Raw genomic sequence first — 19,537 nt, forward strand, 5'->3', positions numbered from 1 at the left:
AAACTGCCAAGTTCCACAAGAATAAGAATTGTTATCATTTAGAGTTCCCATCATGGCTCAGCAGTTAATGAATCTGACTAGCATCCATGAGGACGCAGGTTCGATCCCTGGCCTCGCTCATTGGGTTAAGGATCTGGCGTTGCCATGAGCTGTGGTGTAGGTCACAGACGTGGCTCAGGTCTGGCATTGCTGTGGCTGTGGTGTAGGTTGGCAGCTGCAGCTCCGATTTGACACCCTAGTCTGGGAACCTCCATATGCCAAGGGTGCAGCCCCCCCTCCCCCCCAAAAAAAAGTAAGAATTGCTGCCATTTATAAAAACTTTACAGTCCACTATAAGCTGTGAGTCTTAACATATAAATACTTTCCCATAAAGACTTCAACTAAAGCTACCTGGTATATATACTCTAATCTTAAATTAGGATCCAAGTATAGAAATATATACTTAAGTACTCACCTTTTGTGCTCACTGTGCCGTTTTGAACAAAAGCTTGTACATGAACATCCCAATAATGCTGGACAACATTATCCTTTTCTAAAGTTGATAAACTATTGCATCTAAAGATGTCATTCAATGGAACTTGGAATCCCACAGAGTCATTCACAGTTAAAACTCCTATAAAACAAGATTAACAACAGCTGTTTCCAAGAAGGCAGGAGTGACCATATAAAGATACATTATACTTTTATCTCTTCTGTCTGTGCGCCCCACACCATCCCTGAAGTGACATAAGGACTGACAAATTCACTGGGGCTGAAACACAGAGCATATGAGGAAAGATGTGACAGGGATTAGCAAGGAAAGTTGCAGGTGTTCACGCTTTGAAGCATCATCTACCATCTAAGGACAGGTTGGATTTTGTTAACAAATTTAAAGCTGTAAATGACACACATATCATTCATTTTAAGGAAGACAGCAAAGAGGCCAAATCGAAGATACATAACTATCATAGAAGCAATAGGACTTAGTGACAAAACAATGAAGAGAGATGGAATAATCCGGGATTTTATAGCGAATACTTATTTTTGTGCTACTATCCCAAAGTTAAGTTAAAGCAATTAAAATGAGTTTTTGGAACTTCTTCCTGGTTAGAATTTAAAGACTTCTATTTCAGGAAAGCTTCAGATTGTGAAAGCAGTAAGTTACTGCCATTCTGCAGAGTTGTTATAATGCCTACAGTGAAACTGCAAAAGACTAGGACCACACATGTCCACCCAAATGGCTTAGCTTCTTTGGAAAAGCAACAAGGAAGAAGGTATTTAAGGTCCTTAACACAGGCTGCCTTCTGTGCCTCTCCATCATCTAAGCAATGCAGAAAACTTACGCTGCCTTGGCACCCCCTAACGGCCAAAGAAAAAAAAAGAATTTTAACCAATGAACCAGAACATTTTTCTCCAAAGCTGTTCCTCACCATTAACGTAAGTGCATAGATGTGCGAACTGACTATTTAGAGACAGACCTCAAAAACGAGTGCAGGAGTTCCCAATGTGGCTCACCGGTTAACCAACCTAAGATCCATGAGGACTCAGGTTCCATCCCTGGCCTTGTTCCTTGGGTTAAGGAGCTGGTGTTACCACGAGCTGCAGTGTAGGTCACAGACACGGCTCAGATCCTGCGTGGCTGTGGCTGTAGCTGTGGTGTGTAGGCCGGTAGCTACAGATCCTATTTGACCCACAACCTGAGAACTTCCATATGCCGCGGGAGCGGCCCTAAAAAAAGAAAAAAAAAAAGATGCAAAAATGAGATATAAATATACTGGAGTTACACTATAAAACTGTCATTTTTTTAAAATGATGTATTGTTTATGAAATATAATGACATGTATATATTAGTCTAATATAAAGACACAGATAGGAAGGCTACACCCAAAATTCCCAAGAGTGGTTGCCTCTCTGGAGGCAGGGAGGAAAATGGCTCTGGGGAGTGGGTTCAGAGGAATCCTCAAGTGTACACGTGAGGTTTTATTTCTTTAAATTAAAAGATAAGGCAAATATGGGGAAAATGACACTTAACAGTCATGGGTAAAGGGTATATGTGAGGTCTATTATATTATTCTCTATACTTTCCTGTATTTGTTTTTTGCCCCACACACTCGGCATGTGGAAGTTCCCAGGCCAGGGACTGAACCTGCACCACAGCAATAACCCGAGCTCCTGCAGTGACAACACCAGATCCTCAACCTGCTGCGCTTCAAGGGGACTCCAATACTTTTCTCTATTTTAACCATGAAAAAATTTTTAAAAAGGAAATGGCAGCTTCAAAGTCACTTTAATTCTCAGATGCCTAAAACTATAGCACTAAATTACTGCAAAAACCATCATCACAAGTTCTCTTGTGGTGCAGCAGGTTTAAGGATCTGGCATTGTCACTGCACAGGCTCGGGTAGCTGCTATGGAACCGGTTTAATCCCTGGCCTAGGACTTCTACATGCCTCGGGTGCGGCAAAAAACCAAAACAACCCAGCATCAACAGTCCATACAAGGAAGCCATTTAAAATCTTAAACAGTTTTCAATATTACACAGAAGCTAGTAAAAAAAAATTGCCTCTTTCCTTCTTTTAAGTAAAAGGGGCCGAGATAGGTGTTAACATTTTAGAGTCTACAGTTTTTCCATCAAATCTATCGAATTGAACCCCGTATGTTTTTACCACCACCCCCCTTGGTCCAGTGCTCATTACATCACCCCCCGATTCCTATAACAAGCCTCTTAAGCTGGCATCTCTGCCTGTAGTCTCCTCACTTCCAATTAATTCTGCAGAACACTCTTTATAAACTACTGTCTCTGCTTTCGTTACATCATTCTCCTGCTTAAAAACTTAAAATTGTTCCCCAGTGCCTATCCCCTCAAGCTAAATGCCTTTCCTTGGCGTCTAAGGCCCCCTGTAATTCAGACTCACTGCACCTCGCCAGCTTGATTTTCCTCCTACTACACACACAGCCTCTACCTTAGGCAGAAAGCTCTCCAATTACTGCTCCACATACTATGCTTCCCCCTGCTGTAAATATCCTGCTCAGAACTCTTCGCTTATTCAAATTCTATCATCAGGCCGAGATGCGATCGAGTCCTCCTTCTCCACAACAAGCTTTCTCGTTCCTCCAAAGCATGCTGACCTCTGCTCCTCATTAGGACCACTTATCCCCAGGCCTCCACAGATGGGCTCAGGGACTTAAAACCAAATGCAAAGTTGACTCTGTACCCTGCGAGGGAGGATCTAGAGCCCTCCTCACATTGTCAGGAAAGATTTATGAACCTGCCAGCCCCCAAACACAAACAGCAAATTCACACAGATCTCACTGCTTTCCAATGTTTTCCACATAATTTGTGGGAAACAACTTTGCTTTGTCTCTCCAACTAGTTCTTAAGCTCCCTGAAAGTTAGTAGGGGAGTTCCCGTCCTGGCTCAGCAGAAACGAATCTGACTAGTATCCATGAGGACTTGGGTTCCATCCCTGGCCTTGCTCAGTGGGTTAAGGATCCGGCGTTCCTGTGAGCTGTGGTTGTAGGTTGCAGACTCGGCTTGGACCTGGCGTTGCCGTGGCTGTGGCGCAGGCTGGCAGCTGTAGCTCTGATTCGATCCCTAGCCTGTGAACCTCCGTATGCTGCCGGTGTGGTCCTAAAAAGACCAAAAAAAAAAAAAGAAAGAAAGAAAGAAAGTTAGTAGGGACAGACCTTAATACTAGTTCTGAAAGACAATGTAGGGCAGAAAGCTAAATACTCAAGATATCCAATAACAACTTTGCCTTAGTTATCCTTTCAAACTAAGAGATCAGTAAAAAGAAAACTAGGATTTCCTTTCCAAGTCTGTTAATTATACCTCCCAAGTTTTACATGAGCTCATTCACTCGTGGGTCTTTAATATGATCTTTTGATATCCCATAAATGCAAATGAGTCACTCATCCCAAGTCCAGGCAACAAAAGCCCGTCTGCCTGTGCTTCTGGGTCAGAATGAGATATTATCTGTGAGAAATGCTAAACTACTACAACCCCAAAGTTAACAACCCAGTCTTGATGGAGTGGGATGCAGGGAATTATATTCCTAACAAGACTGAAATCTCCATTAATTCAGGCCTTCAAAACATTTTAATACACATTTCAGTTCTAGTAGTTACAGGAATGGCCTGATTGCCAATGCTTTTCCCAAGTTCATTTTGACCTAAAATTGTCTCAGAATAGCAGCAAGTGTTGACTTAATTTTACCTTTTTTTTTTAAACTTGCTTTTTTTTACTTTTCAGTCAAAAATCCCATCTAAATGGTAAAAAGATTCAGAGATGAAGCATTTCTGCTGGTCTTAGGGTTACTAAACTTGTCCATATTTAAAACAGTCATTAGGAGTTCCCGCTGTAGTGCAGTGGGTTAAAGGATCTGGTGTTAAAGGCTGTGGCTCAGATTCAATCCCTAGCCCAAAGACTTCCATATGCTGCAGGTGTGGCCATAAGATAAATAAATAATTGAAAAATTAAAATAAAACAGTTATTGGAGTTCCCATTGTGGTTCAGTGGTTAACGAACCCAACTAGTAACCGTGAGGTTGTGGGTTTGATCCCTGGCCTTGCTCAGTGGGTTAAGGATCCGGTGTTGCTGCGAGCCGGACATGGCTCAGATCCCGCATTGCTGTGGCTGTGGCTGTGCTGTAGGTCATAGACATGGCTCAGATCCTGCATTGCTGTGGCTGTGGTGTAGGCCTGAGGTTACAGCTCCCAAGAACCTCCATATGCCGCAGGTGCAGCACTAAAAAAAAAAAAAAAAAGACAAAAAATAAATGAATAAAATAGTTATAGGTAAGGATTTTCTCATCCCTTCAACACTTGGGTGCTCTCTATTGAATGAAATAAAAAAATAATAGTTAGGGAGTTCCCGTCGTGGCGCAGTGGTTAACGAATCCGACTAGGAACCATGAGGTTGCGGGTTCGGTCCCTGCCCTTGCTCAGTGGGTTAAGGATCCGGCGTTGCCGTGAGCTGTGGTGTAGGTTGCAGACACGGCTCGGATCCCACGTTGCTGTGACTCTGGTGTAGGCCAGCAGCTACAGCTCCGATTCGACCCCTAGCCTGGGAACCTCCATATGCCGTGGGAGCGGCCCAAGAAATAGCAACAACAACAACAACAACAACAAAAAGACAAAAAGACAAAAAAAAAAAATAATAGTTAAATGCATGGACTCTAAGCTCAACAAACTTTGGCTCAAACACCAGTAGCTCACCCACTTACCAACATGTGTGACCTCTGAGAAAGACATCTAATCTCATCAAGCCTATTCCCTTTACCAGTAAACTTCTGATAACATCTACTTCCCAGGGTTAAGGATTAAGTGAGATGCTGCTGGCAACACACTCCGGGTACTACCTGGTACAGAGTTACTGCGCACTAAGTGATGACAGCAAATACCCTGTGTTGAACACTATGCTGGGCAAGGGGATACAAAACCATGCCATTTCCCTTCTAGTTAGGAAGACATTTCCCTTAGAGTGCATAAGGATGAATTTTCTTAATGATTTACATTTTTTATTATTAATAAAAAGCGAGAGAACACAACACAAGCCAATTCTTCGGGTTACCTTTTTTTTTAGCATCAGGAAATGTTGTGGTATCACTAGTGTTGTAGGAAAATGAGATGCTGTTGATTAAATAACTAGACGATTCCTTTGCAAAATTCACAATCCAGGAAAAACCCGATCCAAACTGCATCACAATTTGGGGATCGTTATGGTCATCCCCACAAAAGCTTCCATTGTACGTTGCAGCACCAAAGTCTGAAATGGATACAGTTTTCTAAAAGAAAAAGGAATTGGGGGTAAAACACAAACAGGCAGCAATGAACACAGGCATTTCTGCAGGGGGTGACGCTTCAGATGCCTTCGCACCCCCCCACGGCCAGCTTGTCCTGTCAGACTCCAGCTACACACCAGTCACTCTGGACAAACATGTATATCTAAAAGTAAAAGGAAAACTGGCCTGAACTTCCATTAAGTTGATTTTTTTTAAATCAGGTTATAATCAGGCAAGATCATCTTTTTTTTTTTCTTTCTTTTTTAATTTTCTAGGGGTCGTACTCGCAGCATATGGAGGTTCCCAGGCTAGGGGTCGAATCAGAGCTGAAGCTGCCGGCCTACGCCACAGCAACGTGGGATCCGAGCCACGTCTGCAACCTACACCACAGCTCACAGCAACACCAGATCCTTAACCCACTGAGCGAGGCCAGGGATCGAACCCGCAACCTCATGGTTCTTAGTTGGATTTGTTAACCACTGAGCCACGACGGGAACTCCATCAAGACCTTAATCAAAAGAAATAATTCAGCAAAAATGATTGAGAGGATACCCCCTCAAAGGAGATTTTAATAGCAAGTTATTAAAGAAACAGCAAGCTTTGACGTTGGTGATGTTAAAAACACTACATAAGTAGTTAGACCTGAAACACCATATAGTCATCAAACAATCTGCCCTTAACCAACTCTGAGAAAAACTGAAGAACCAGAGTTCCCATCGTGGCTCAGCAGAAACGAATCTGACTAGCATCCATGAGGACTTGGGTTCCATCCCTGGCCTTGCTCAGTGGGTTAAGAATCCGGTGTTGCTGTGAGCTGTGGTGTAGGTCGCAGATGTGGCTTGGATCTGGTATAGCTGTGACTGTGGTATAGGCTGGCGGCTACAGCTCCAATTTGACCCCTAGCCTGGCAACTTCCATATGCCACAGGTGCGGCCCTAAAAAGACAAAAAAAAAAAAAAAAATCCAAAAACTCTGAAGAACTGATGAATTAAAATATCCATTCCAACACTAAACAGAATACCTTCAAGTGTACATCTTAAAATAGCTCCATAGGGAGTTCCCACCATAGCACAGTGGGTTAAGAATCCAACTATAGAGGCTCAATCCCTGGCCTGGCCTGTGCAGCGAGTTAAAGGATCCAGTGTTGCCACAGCTGCGGCTCGGATTCAATCACTGGCCCAGGAACTTCCATATGCCATGGGAGCAACCATTAAAAAAAATAGCTCAGGAGTTCCCAAAGTAGAAATAAATCCCTACTATATGGGAGTTCCCAATGTGGTTCAGCAGGTTAAGAACCCATCTAGTATCCATGAGGATGCGGTTTGATCCCTGGCTTCGCTCAGTGGGTCAGGGATCCAGCGTTGACACGAGCTGCAGTGTAGGTCGAAGACTTGGCTTGGATCCCATATTGTTGTGGCTATGGCGCAGGCTGGCAGCTACAGCTCTGATCTGACCCCCAGCCTGGGAACTGGGACCCACACCCTATGCCACAGGTGCAGCCCCTAAAAAAAAAAAAAAAATCCTACTATAAAGCTCAAATGAAAATAAAAATACTTACATGACTGTTGTTTGTAGTCTCATAGCGTATTGTGAAATTCATCTGCCACTTTGCATAAAGGCAAGTGGCTTTTTCTGAATTTGTCAAATTAAGTTCCAATGCATAAGACGAGACAGCTCCTAGATGTATTAAAAAGAGTAAGATTTTTAAATTGGACTATAAAAACATATATTAAATAAAAACAGGCTCTATCCACCAAAGTTCAACCAGCTCTAAAATGAAACAAAACACTTTTAAAATATGTGGTATCTTGATTGTTTGTATCTTTTCATTAAAATCTTGTTGATCAAGTTAGCACGATGACTTCCCCAAAGGGTTACTCAACCTAGGACGCTTAGGTAATGGCACAGACTGGCGACATTTGCCTTTTACCTCCTAATAATTGTTTCTACATACTCTGTGCCTTGCTAGTTTTGTTTTAGGCAATTCCAGTTTACCTGTTAGGACTTTTTTTTAAGATAAATGAGGTTAAGGGGAAGCATGGAAAGTCTTACAGCTTTAAATACTGTCACAAGCTACACGACCTAGGACACTCAGAAGTCTTGGCAAAACTCTTTTACTCTCATGTGAAGATGTAATAGGTCTAAGCACCTGTACCATATGACCAAAGGGACAGTATTGCAAAGGCTGCTCGATCCATAAGCAAAAGGTTTTTATAAATGCAACATTCATGCTCCTTTGTTTTAAAATCCCATTGATTAGAAAGGCTCATTAGGAGTTCCCGTCGTGGCGAAGTGGTTAACGAATCCGACTAGGAACCATGAGGTTGTGGGTTCGGTCCCTGCCCTTGCTCAGCGGGTTAACGATCCGGCGTTGCCGTGAGCTGTGGTGTAGGTTGCAGACGCGGCTCGGATCCCGCATTGCTGTGGCTCTGGCGTAGGCCGGTGGCTGCAGCTCCGATTAGACCCCTAGCCTGGGAACCTCCATATGCCATGGGAGCGGCCCAAGAAATAGCAACAACAACAACAAAAAAGACAAAAAAAAAAAAAAGAAGAAAGAAAGGCTCATTAGTCTTTTGATATGAACTCAAAGCCTCTTCCACCTTCTCAACCTGCTACCTCTCTTTCAGCAGAGGAACATTTCAGGAACAGAAAAGCCTTGAGACTCTTCAGCCAACCCAACTCTGATCTTCTACCCTAGGTTAAACAGGGGGACATCACCCGTCACACTGAAGACCCTAAGGACTCCAAACACGACAACGCCAGCAAACAAACACAGCAACAGCATAAATGATGGGCAACCATCTAAGGATTTTCCTCTCTGTCTCTCGCAATACCCAAAGGTGATCCATTTCCTGTTAAGGTAGCTGCATAGCCTCGAAGGATACCTGAGCACTCTGGCGTCACCTACAAGCAGGGACACGCTACAGACTAGTCCTAAGAGGAGTACCAAGAAGGCGTGCCTCAGCAACAGCTTTCAAGTCATACACAAAAACTCCAGTCACGCTCTGGAGCCAGAGGCCAAGCCTGCATCTGATATGCTAAAGCTGGTGGTTACAGACAGCGCCTAAATGCATCGGCTGAGACGCCAAAAGACCTTGTGAGGCCTGAAGAAGTTTTCCAGCCATTCTTCCCCAAGTGCTTTTCTCAGTCTTGTTTAAAGTCCCTAGTTTTACTGAGTCACTTTGCTGTACACCTGAAACTAAACAACACTGTCAACCAATTATACTCCAATACAAAATAAAAATTAAAGTTAAAAAAAAGGAGGAGTTCCCGCTGTGGCTCAACAGTAACTGAGTTCCCCCTGTGGCTCCACAGGAGGAGTTCCCGTCGTGGCACAGCAGAATCGAATCCAACTAGGAACCATGAGGTTGCGGGTTCCATCCCTGGCCGCTCAGTGGGTTAAGGACCCGGCGTGGCTGTGGCGTAGGTCGCAGACACAGCTCTGATTGGACCCCTAGCCTGGGAACTTCCACATGCCTCACATGCGGCCCTAAAAAGCAAAAAAAAAAAAAAAAAAAAAAAAAAAAAGGTAATAAAGTCCCTAGTCTTAATATACTCTCTTTGTATTCAAAGTATTCAAAACTATTCTAATAGGAATAGTTAAATTCGACCCCTAGCCTGGGAACCTCCATATGCCATAAGCATGGCCCTAAAAAGCAAAAAACAAAACCAAACAAAATAAAACTATTAGAAAGAACCAAGAAAAGCCTGACATGGAATAATCATTTCCTTTCCAAACATGTTAGAGCAACAGGAAGAGGACAGTGTAAAGCAGTGACAGTGTCAACATGTGCCCGGCTGGGAGGAGCAAGCTCTGTGAAGGCACAGAAGGCACAGGCTGGGATTCACATTTACCACTCACCACACTAACGCCAAAAGAGCCCACCAGCCAAGCTCAAAAAATGAGAAGTGGCCCGAGGGTCCAGCACATTGGGTTCTTGTGCCTTTCCAGCCCTTCTCCCTGTGAGAGCTACACTTCTACACAGAGCTTCCTCGGCCACCCAGGGCTCCAACTCCAACTGCGCAGGGGCCACTTTGACTCAGCGCCCAGCACCTCAAACTCAACAATTTCAAAACAAAAATCCATTCTCCACGTCCTCTAAACGGATCCCCGTCTCAACCTCACTGGCTTTTAGGAGAAAGGAGAGGCAGCACCTGGCACAGCCACTCAGGTTCAAAAGCTTTTGGGAATTAGCTTCTACTTCATGCTCTTCGTGTGAACATCTATTGATTTTTTTTCCTTCAAATTCCCTCTGAAATCCAATCTTTGCCTTTTATTTCTATTTCCAATTCACCTCCACACCAATTTACAGATGCCTCCTAACTGCCCCTACAAGTGCTGTCCAGATCAACAGTCCTTAACTACCTCTTCTTCTCTCAGGACACTTGACAACCTCGCACCCAGCTCCACATTTCCCATATGATATTTCAGTCCTCTGCGGGTGGTTCAAAGTCATCCTTAATCTTGTCCCACCCTATTCCTTCAACTTCTCTCAGCCACATTCCCAGAACACACCCTTTAATCCAGTTAAACTTGTTCTACTGAACCCACTCGCCATGCCTTAGACAACCTCTACCCCAGACTTCTACTGTTCCTAACATTTGAAATCGACTGGTTTACCACCTCAGGAGGGATTCACTCTTTTTTGGCTGCACCAAAATCTAAAACACCCCTCGCCCTGCCTTTTTTTTTTTTTTTTTTTTTTTTTTTGGTCTTTTTAGGGCTGCACCTGAGGCACATGGAGGTTCCCAGGCTAGCGGCTGAATCGGAGCTGTAGCTGCTGGCCTACACCACAACCACAGCAACACCAGATCCCAGCCGCATCTTCAACCTACATCACAGCTCATGGCAACGCCAGATCCTTAACCCACCAAGTGAGGCCAGGGATTAAACCCACATCCTCATGGATACTAGTCGGGTTCATTAACCACTGAGCCACGATGGGAACTCCTTTTTTTTTTTTTTTTAAACAATTTCTGGCGGATATCCCCACCCACTATAAGAGCTGAAAATGTTGGTTGCTTGCTTTCCCAGCCTCCCTTGCAGCAAGAACAGGCACTTGCACTAGGCTCCATCTAACTACAGCATCCACTCCAGATTTTGAATAGGAGGGCAGCAAAATGGAGCTAGGAATGGAACTTGTTACTCTCAGGTGGAAGTAGTTACAGCAGGATCAGGCTCCCAGGCAACAAGGCCAGAGCTAGTGGCAGCAGCCAGAGGAGCAAGCTGCAGTCTAATGCTTGGCAGTGGCAGTGCAATTCAGAGGCATCATCCCAAGTATTGAATTAGGTATTGAACTAGGCTCTGGGATATACAGTCAAGAAGTCTAGTACTTCTTAATTACCTAATGTACATTTTTTTATGAAGTAAAATTTTATGGATGTGTAACATATACACACAAAAGTACACAGCGGGAGTTCCCATCGTGGCACAGCGGCAACGAATCCGACTAGGAAACATGAGGTTTCGGGTTTGATCCCCGGCCTTGCTCAGTGGGTTAAGGATCCAGCTTTGCTGTGAGCTGTGGTGTAGGTCGCCAGTGTGGCTCGGATCCCGAGTTGCTGTGGCTGGCAGCTGTAGCTCTGATTCAACCCCTAGGCCTGGGAACCTCCATATGCCAGGGGTGCAGCCATAAAAACCAAAAAAAAAAAAAAAAAAAGAAAAAGGACACAGCATACATATGGAAAGGATTTAACGTGCACAAAGTATACTGCTTAAAGAATTTTCACAAACTGAACCCACTTGTGTTAGGAAACAATATTCCAAGTATTCCCCCAAATTCCCTTGTTCCCCCTTCCAATTACCAGTTTCCTCCTGGGGCAGCCACCATCCTGACTTTTAACAGTATGGATTAGTTTTGCCTGTGTTTTCAACTTGATATAAATGAAATCATTCACTATGCTTTTTCTATTTTTTTTGGCCGCACCCACGGCATATGTTGTTCCTTGGCCAGGGATCTCATCCAAGCCACAGCTGCGACCTCCACCACAGCTGCGGCCACGCCAGATCCTTAGCCCGCTACGCCACAGCAGGAACTCTCCTCTATGCTCTCTTTTGTATCTGGTTTCTTTCACTCACTATTATGTCTGTGAGTCACCCACGCTGTTGTGTGTAACTGGAATTTGTCATTTCTCGCTCTGTAAGTATAGCTTTCTATCATTGAGTGAATAACCCCACTACTTGTCTACGCTACTACTGATGGGCACTTGGATAGTTTCCAGCTTGGTTCTATTGCAAACGAACACTTCGGTGAACACACATGTATGTGTGCCTATTGGGTATATGTCTAGGAATGTAATTATAAGGGTCAAAAGGTATACACACGCCATGTCCGAGTATCTTTTTAATAAAAATCCTTTCCTGCTTAAAAATCAGATTTTACTTCTGTTGCTTACTATTAAGAACCTAGATATGCTGTTCATTTTTCAGCAGCCATTTTCTTCATAAACATTTCCCTGACTATATAAAAGCTCTCGGGGAGCAGTCGACAGTGCATATCTCCACATTTCAGTATATTTTATACGATCCTGAATTATTCAGCTGTTTTACACCTGTAAATTCTGTACCCCTCATTGTCATAAACTCCAAAAAACAAGCTTTCGACTATCACTTCGCTGTCATGCCACCGTAAATTATGGTCCACAGCAAGTAATTTGTGAACTAATAAAAAACGTACCAAAGTCCATGAATGAATGATATACATAGAGAGAGTCAAGATTCTTTTGATAAGGTCTCATTTGAATTCCAAAATGCTCCCTTAGACAGATGATCTTATCTGTGCCACAGCCCCTAGGAGCGTGTTTTTTGTATGAATGCCATCCATCACGGGTGTCAAGGTGAGGGAGACCATGTCTATTACTTCCTTCTATCTCCTGCCGTTCCTAGTAGTGCTGAATACATATTAGATTCTCAATAAGTCTTGACTGATTACATCAAGGTGAGACACCATGCAATAAGGACTTGGAACACAGCTTAATCTAATTACAGGAAGTCCCAGCTTTTAGCTCTTCCAAATCATGAACCCAACCTATCAGTCTTCTGGATACTCCCTCAACTCCCATGTCGGTTTTTTCTCCTCAATAAATTTTGCCATGGATTTCAAGCAAGGAATTATGCTTTTCCCGGAAGGTAAATTTCTAGTTGAAACATTTAGACTTTGGTAAAAATATCTTCAGTAAGCCATTTCCATCTTAGTGCTGTGTTTCATTTTAGAATAGCCAAGCCATTTTTGTTTAAAGGGCTTTGTGGCATTAAAAAAAAAAAAAAACCACAGCTAAATATATCCTAGAGTGTATAATTATAGAGCTGAGAGTTTATTCTCCAAAGAAAAGAAAAAGGCAAAATCAACTTTCTCAAATTCAAATATCCTCTTAATCTTATTTCCAAAGAGATCATTTCTTGTTTCTTTTAGAACTCCGAAATCTATTCTCTAAGCAAGACACACTGCAAAAAGTGGCTAGGTTTTTAGAAGTCTATTTGACCCAAAGTGGAGTTGAAAAATATACATTTGTAGGAAAAAAAAGAGAAAAATATATATTTGGAAACAAGATGGGGGTGGAATGGGAACATAATACTAGTGGTAATATAAATCCAAGAAAAAACACTGATCTAAGAGGCACTATGAGGTGATTAAAGAACCCTATCACTGGAGTTAGAATTCAAATCAGGCAGTCCAGTTAACTGGCTGTGAGACTCTGGACAAGTTAACCTTGCTAAGAATTGTGGTGTGTATTTCTCCAAAACATTCTTCAAAAATATGGAAGTCCTTCAGAGCTAAGAGAACTTTGCCAAGCAAGTTAGAGATTCCAGGTTAAAAGTTTTCCTTCCAAAAAAAAAAAAAAATTCTTTCCTTCTAGCAAATACAGGACCTAAAAGGATCCTTCCCAAATATTAGGTATGTCTAATTTCATCATATGAAGTTATGGATTTTTGTCCTCAAACTCACCAATTCTGGATGAGGTTGAGCAGAAGGTCTTTAAAAAAAAAAAAAAACAACAAAAAACCAGTTCCCATTGTAGCTCATTTGGTTAAGAACCCGACATAGTGTCTGTCAGGATACAGGTTCCATCCCTGGCCTCGCTCAGTGGGTTAAGAAGGATCCAGCATTGCCACAAGCTGTGGGATAGATCACAGATGTGGCTCCGATCCATGTGGCTGTGGCGTAGGTCACAGGAGAGGCTTGGAACTGGCGTTGCTGTGGCTGTGGTGTAGGCCAGCAGCTGCAGCTCCAATCTGACCCCTAGCCTGGGAACCTCCACATGCCGCGGGTGTGGCCATTAAAAAACAAAACGAAACAAAACTGGACACAGGCATCCCACATCTATTTACTCTTTCTTTTCAACTCACAGGTCTGTTAGGTCAGATTGACCATTGTTCCTCATTTACAACTCCTAATATAATAAGCATAATTACCCCTTCAGTTGCTGATAGTCTTGATTTCTAATAAATCTCTTAAAAAAGGAGAGTAATAATGACTACAAAATAAATTTTTTTAAGGTCAGAGAGTTGAGAAGGAAATAAGATTCAACACCATTCAACTAATGGAAAGTGCTTATTGCTGAATAGTGTCTGGCAGATCTCCAGAATTCTTTTGCAAGGCACAGCAGGATACCAACAAGGACTTATAGAGTATGCTTTTAGATCTGAGGGGATCTCTGATCACTTTACTCTGAAATTATGATTGGAATGCTTTTGTCACTACAGGAGGAAGAGCGGTCTTCCTGCACCAAAGACCGCTGAAGTCAGCTGGAATGCTGGGAAGTAATCCTTGACCACAAATTCCACCCAAGGATATAGGGGAAGAAAGCTGCACTCATGGGAAATATTGGAATATCTATAAATCCTAGCAGATGTAATGAAAAGACTAATGGATGAATGATAAGCCTGTCCTTTCAAGTATCTCAAAGCCAGAATAATTTCAGCAGACTCTTGAAATCAAAGTTATCAGTGGTAAGGCTACAGAAAAATCTCAGTGCTTATTATTCTCGCTTCTCTGTCACCTCCAAAAGGAGAGAGGTTGGTTCTTTGTAAAAACGTTCTCCCCTAGGACTTTCCCTAGCTCCACATGTGAGCCTTCGCTACAGTGTAAAGTGTATGCGAAGGGGTACAGGTAAGATACTAGCATTAGTACATGGCATTATCCTTTTAATGCATTGGTTTATACTTATCTATACTGCTTAACACTGATCTTAAGGTTCTCAATCCGAAAGCACAAAAAAACTTCTTGCAAGACCTAATTTAAGGTTCACAGAAGAAAAAGGAGTCCAAGGTGGTCTAGTTCACCGACCTATCTCCAGCACCCACGAATGAAGACCCTCAACAGAAATTTACTGAATGGAGTTCCCGTCGTGGCTCAGTGGAAACGAATCCGACTAGGAGCCATAAGGTTGCGGGTTCGATCCCTGGCCTCGCTCAGTGGATCCGGCGTTGCCGTGAGCTGTGATGTAGGTCAAAGATGGGGCTCGGATCCCGCGTTGCTGTGGCTCTGGTGTAGGCCAGGCCGGCGGCTACAGCTCCGATTAGACCCCTAGCCTGGGAACCTCCATATGCCATGGAAGCGGCCCAAAACAAGACAAAAAAAAAAAAAATTTACAGAGTTAACCATGCAGCACCAGGCCCTGTGCTAGGGAGGCAATGGGAAATAACACTGCAGAAAAGACAGTCTCCACTCACAGAGACTAACACCACAGGGGAGACTTGACTAATGGGGGGGAGTGGAAAACAGGCTAGCCTAATAACCTCAGAGTCTGAGAAAGACAAGGTTTACTCCTATTCCTCTCCAAGTCAGTCACCTGGCTGGCCACCTTCCAACACTCAGGCCTCTGCTCAAATGTCACCCAACAATGAAGGCCTCTGACCACAAAACCTAAAGGAAGGTCATCCCCCCAACCGAGCACTGCTAAGACCGGCTCTAACTTCTTCCTCTTTACCTGCTTCATCTTCTTCGGCACTTTTCACGAGCTGAAATTCCGATTCCAGCACGCAGCTATCGGGCTGTCTTCCCCCGCTAAAAGGTAAGCTCCCCAAGAGGCAGAAACCTGGAAACCTTATTCGTCTCACCTGCTCCGCTGCCCTACCTACGCCTTCCACCCAGTGCCTGGTACACAACAGTCATCCCACAAACAACGGTGGCAAGGAGGGACTCCTACCAGGGACGGACACACTCAGGACACTTATATCTGGTTTTTCCCACCCAGAAAAGCCTCAACCCTAAAAAAAACTAGAAGTCAGACTACTTACAGGAATCAATAACCACAGAAGAATCCTGAAATCTACGATGTCACAAACAGAACATAAGCAATGATGGTAGGAAAAGTTTTTCACCCCCTATTCTCCTTATAAAGCCTCTATATAGCTCTTCTTCAGAAAGGTTTCTAGTCAGGTATAATTTATTCAAATAAATACCAGATACCTTAATCTCTGTGAAATAGAGCAATACATTGTCTCCATGAATTTTTTTTCTTTGCTTACTTTAAAGCAGCTATTTTTAAAGTTACGTGATGGAACTGGGAGAGAGTTATAAAATTACCAAGTGAAACCTGCCCAGCTGGAGCATTAATGCTAATAACACCATAAATTCAGGAACAGATCCCCCTTCCTCCCTCGGTACCCTCTGCAGTACCCTCTGCAGTACTCAGGAACTGCATGAAATTCATAGCAGGTACTTCACAAATACTTATTGAGTTTTCAAAAAAAAAACTATTCCTGGTATTCATTTGGATATATAAAAGTAATGTGCAAAACCCACCAAGGAACTGAAGAACTGCTAAATTCTTAAGGGAAAAAAAAAAAAAAACACATACGGAAGGAGTTTGAGCTCCACACTGAACCAAAAGAGGACAGCAAAAGCAGCTGCAGAGAAAAAGTACTTTCTATTTCATCCTGGTACTTTTGAAAAAACCTGACCTGCGTACGTTATTAACTTTTACTTCTCCAAATCCTATCCTGAACTTGAAAGAGGAGGGAATCTATCTTGGAAATCTTCCAAGAGAAGGAATCTAGTTAGTCCCCAATCAATAAATGGCAAACTAGCAGATGAGCTGATGGGTTCTTTCATGTGCTTCTTTTTTGCCTGTTTATTTTCTGCAATGAGCCAGCACTGCTTTTGTAAAAACAAAACAAAAAAAGCTTTCATTTAAAAAAATTAATGACATGAAAGCCAGCAAGACAATGATTATTTTTTTCACTTTCTCTAAACAATTACAGTGTTGTTTGTGCAGATCCAATTGGCAGTGAACTACTGACTACCAGATGCCTTGGTCAGACGTGTTCTAGGCACTGATAAGGTGCTTTTCGTTGTCAACAATCCTCTCTTAGGGGCGCCTGGCCCTCAGTAAGTGCTTCACAGGGGAGTGTTTCAGCAAGGTCTGGGGGGGCCGGGAGGGGGGCGGTCAGAAGGGCCACGGACGTTTCCTGCAAGCACCGTGTGCCAAGGTGGACTCCCCAGTGTTTTGGCATCGGGACCCCTTTACTTTCTATCCACTGACGACCTCGAAAGAACTTTGGTTTGTGTGGGTTACATCTACTGGTATTTGCCGTACTAGAAATTAAAACCGGGAAGTGAGTAAAACACACCAGAGCCATCACAGTGGTGATGTCATCACACATTGTATAGCCTCTGGAATACTCCACTGTACCAATGAGAGGACGAGAGTGAAAAAGACGGATGTTTTAGTATTATTCTGGAAACAGTTTTGAGCTGACAGAGAGCCTCCCTCTCCCAACCTCCAAAAAGATCCTTGAGAATCACTAGATTAGATCATCAAGACCCCTTCCAAAGCTATAAGTTCTGGAGCCAGATTTTCCATCTTTGGCACTATTGACATTTTAAGGTGGATAATTCTCTTGTTGGGGGAGGAGTGCTGTCCTGTGCATTGCGGGATGTTTAGAAGCACTCCTGGCCTCTTCCCACTAGATAGATGCCAGAAGCAATCCCCAGCTGTGACAACCAAAAATGTATTGCCAAAAAGTCCCCTGGTTGAGAAGCCACCATTCTTCCAGGGTGTTCATTTTATTCTACTGAAATGTAAATTCCAAAACATGTACCTTTCGCTGCCTTCTCAGGCCCCTAATATATCTCCACTCCCATCTGGGTCTGTTCCTCCTTTTATTAGGCCACAAACAGCAAGAATCAGTGGTAGCAATCAGCACTGGATTTATCAGGTCAGGAAGAGACATTCTGGTCAAAGTTCACCTTTCAGGCATAAAAGGCCTCAGGGGACCCAATGCTTGGGGCCGGCGGGGGTGGGGTGTGCACAGCACCGTCAGCCAACATTCAGCCAACCATTCTTAGGACCTGATAACAACCCAACCCCTAGGACGGTACCTACCCTCCTCCTCTCAAAATGTGGTAAGAGACCAGCTGTGTGAGGGGGAAGAAAGGGAGCTTCTAAAGGCAAAAAAAGCAGTACATACAAGACTCAGCCACACCACCCCTAAAACCTCAACATCTGGGTACTTCTTTGTCAGAGTCTAGCTGGGAGGAAGTAACAAAACTGGTAGAAAACCAACGACCTCAGCACCTCCAAGTCAGACATTCACTCCCCACCCAAGTTCCTACTCATCCTTTTAGACTCCGGACTATTGGGTCCTAGTTTTCTCGCTTGGAATTTGCCCCAGCCACCTTAGACTCCTTCCACCTCAAAACTCCAAGTACCAGACGCCAATCCAGCATCATCCCTCATCTCTTTAATTACCCTTGCTCCACGGCCTCAAATTCCTACCCCCACCCGCTCCAACCCAACCTCTCACTATCCTCAGAATCTGCTCCTGTCTGCCCTCGCCCTCCCCCCAATCTCCTCCACGCAGGCAGTCTCTTCCCTCTGCAGTTTTCTCTCGCGCCCCATAGTTTTCCACCATCTTCAAAACTCTTCGCCAATTCTAGAACCAGGGCTCTCCTAATTGTATGTGCCACCCCCAGAATCTGCAAGTACCGCCCTCCTCCGCTCCTCACTCCTTAGTTATCTTCCCCAAGTTACTCGTTCCACCCCGATCTGCTCCACTCCTCCCTCTTCCCTACCTACTCCCTCGGCGTCCACCTTACTTGCCCCTTCTTACTCTTGCGGGCCCTTCTCCCCCGCCATCCCTCGGTCGGGCCTTCTCTAGGTCACTGCTCGTCACCTCGGGCCAAGCGCCAACGCCCAATGTCAGTCGTCTAGCCTCTCAAACCGCTTCCCCTGGACCAGTCTTGCAGGCTGTGGCCTTTGAACTAGGCGCCCCCGGCCCAGGCTCAGGGACTAAGCAGGAGGGCCCGACAACTCACCCAGGACGAGGCAGAGCATAAGGAGCCCGGAGCCCGGAACCGGGGAGAGGCGGAAGCACACCATGATCCCGCAGAGCAGGCGGCGGCGGCGGCAAGAGCAGCAACACCAGGGAAAAGGCTCCCAGAACCCGGGCAAGAGCGCCGCTGACCACCGACCACAACGCTGCAAAAGCGAGGACTCGTCGGCTCTTCAGAGCGGGTCATAAGACCAGGGGCGGGGCTCTTTCTTGCCTTCAGCCAATCTCCGCACGTGAAGGGGGCCAGAGGGGTGGTGATGCGGTGCCCGGTGGGCGGGGCGACCACGCCCTGGCTTTTTGGTTCACACTCATTCTTACGCTCCTAAGAGAAGTGCGCGGACGGCCTTTTCTAAGGTTAAGGAGAGGGGATGAACTTTCGGGGGCTGCAGATGGTAGAGATTATTTCAGTTCCGACTCCCAGAGAAAGAAAGCAATACTTTTGCTGAAGTAAAGACGGTTGCTAGGCATCGAAACGTCATACCTAAAAAAAAAATAC

At 44.2% G+C, this 19,537-nt stretch overlaps 1 protein-coding gene across 6 annotated transcripts in view; it reads right to left on the bottom strand.

The window, feature by feature from the left end:
• The window catches only part of LAMP2 (lysosomal associated membrane protein 2), a 42,318-nt gene extending 23,086 nt beyond the window's left edge, over nucleotides 1-19,232 (bottom strand). For 5 of the 6 annotated variants that reach the window (XR_014834522.1, XR_014834523.1, XR_014834521.1 and 2 more), the window contains 4 exon segments: nucleotides 19,025-19,197; nucleotides 7,321-7,439; nucleotides 5,552-5,765; nucleotides 455-613 (listed from right to left, as the gene is read on the bottom strand). Coding sequence is in view for 3 of the 6 variants with exons in the window: in XM_085006112.1 (XP_084862238.1) it covers nucleotides 455-613; nucleotides 5,552-5,765; nucleotides 7,321-7,439; nucleotides 19,025-19,088 (556 nt within the window). In the remaining 3 variants the exon portion in view is untranslated. 6 annotated transcript variants of the gene reach the window in all.
• Nucleotides 19,233-19,537: the final 305 nt, after the last annotated feature.

The sequence above is a fragment of the Sus scrofa genome, chromosome X, assembly GCF_054392235.1.
Source record: "Sus scrofa isolate SSC_HxYL_T2T_F1_AM1 chromosome X, Sscrofa_HxYL_maternal_Yorkshire_Landrace_v2.0, whole genome shotgun sequence".
NCBI classification, from domain to species: Eukaryota; Metazoa; Chordata; class Mammalia; order Artiodactyla; family Suidae; genus Sus; species Sus scrofa.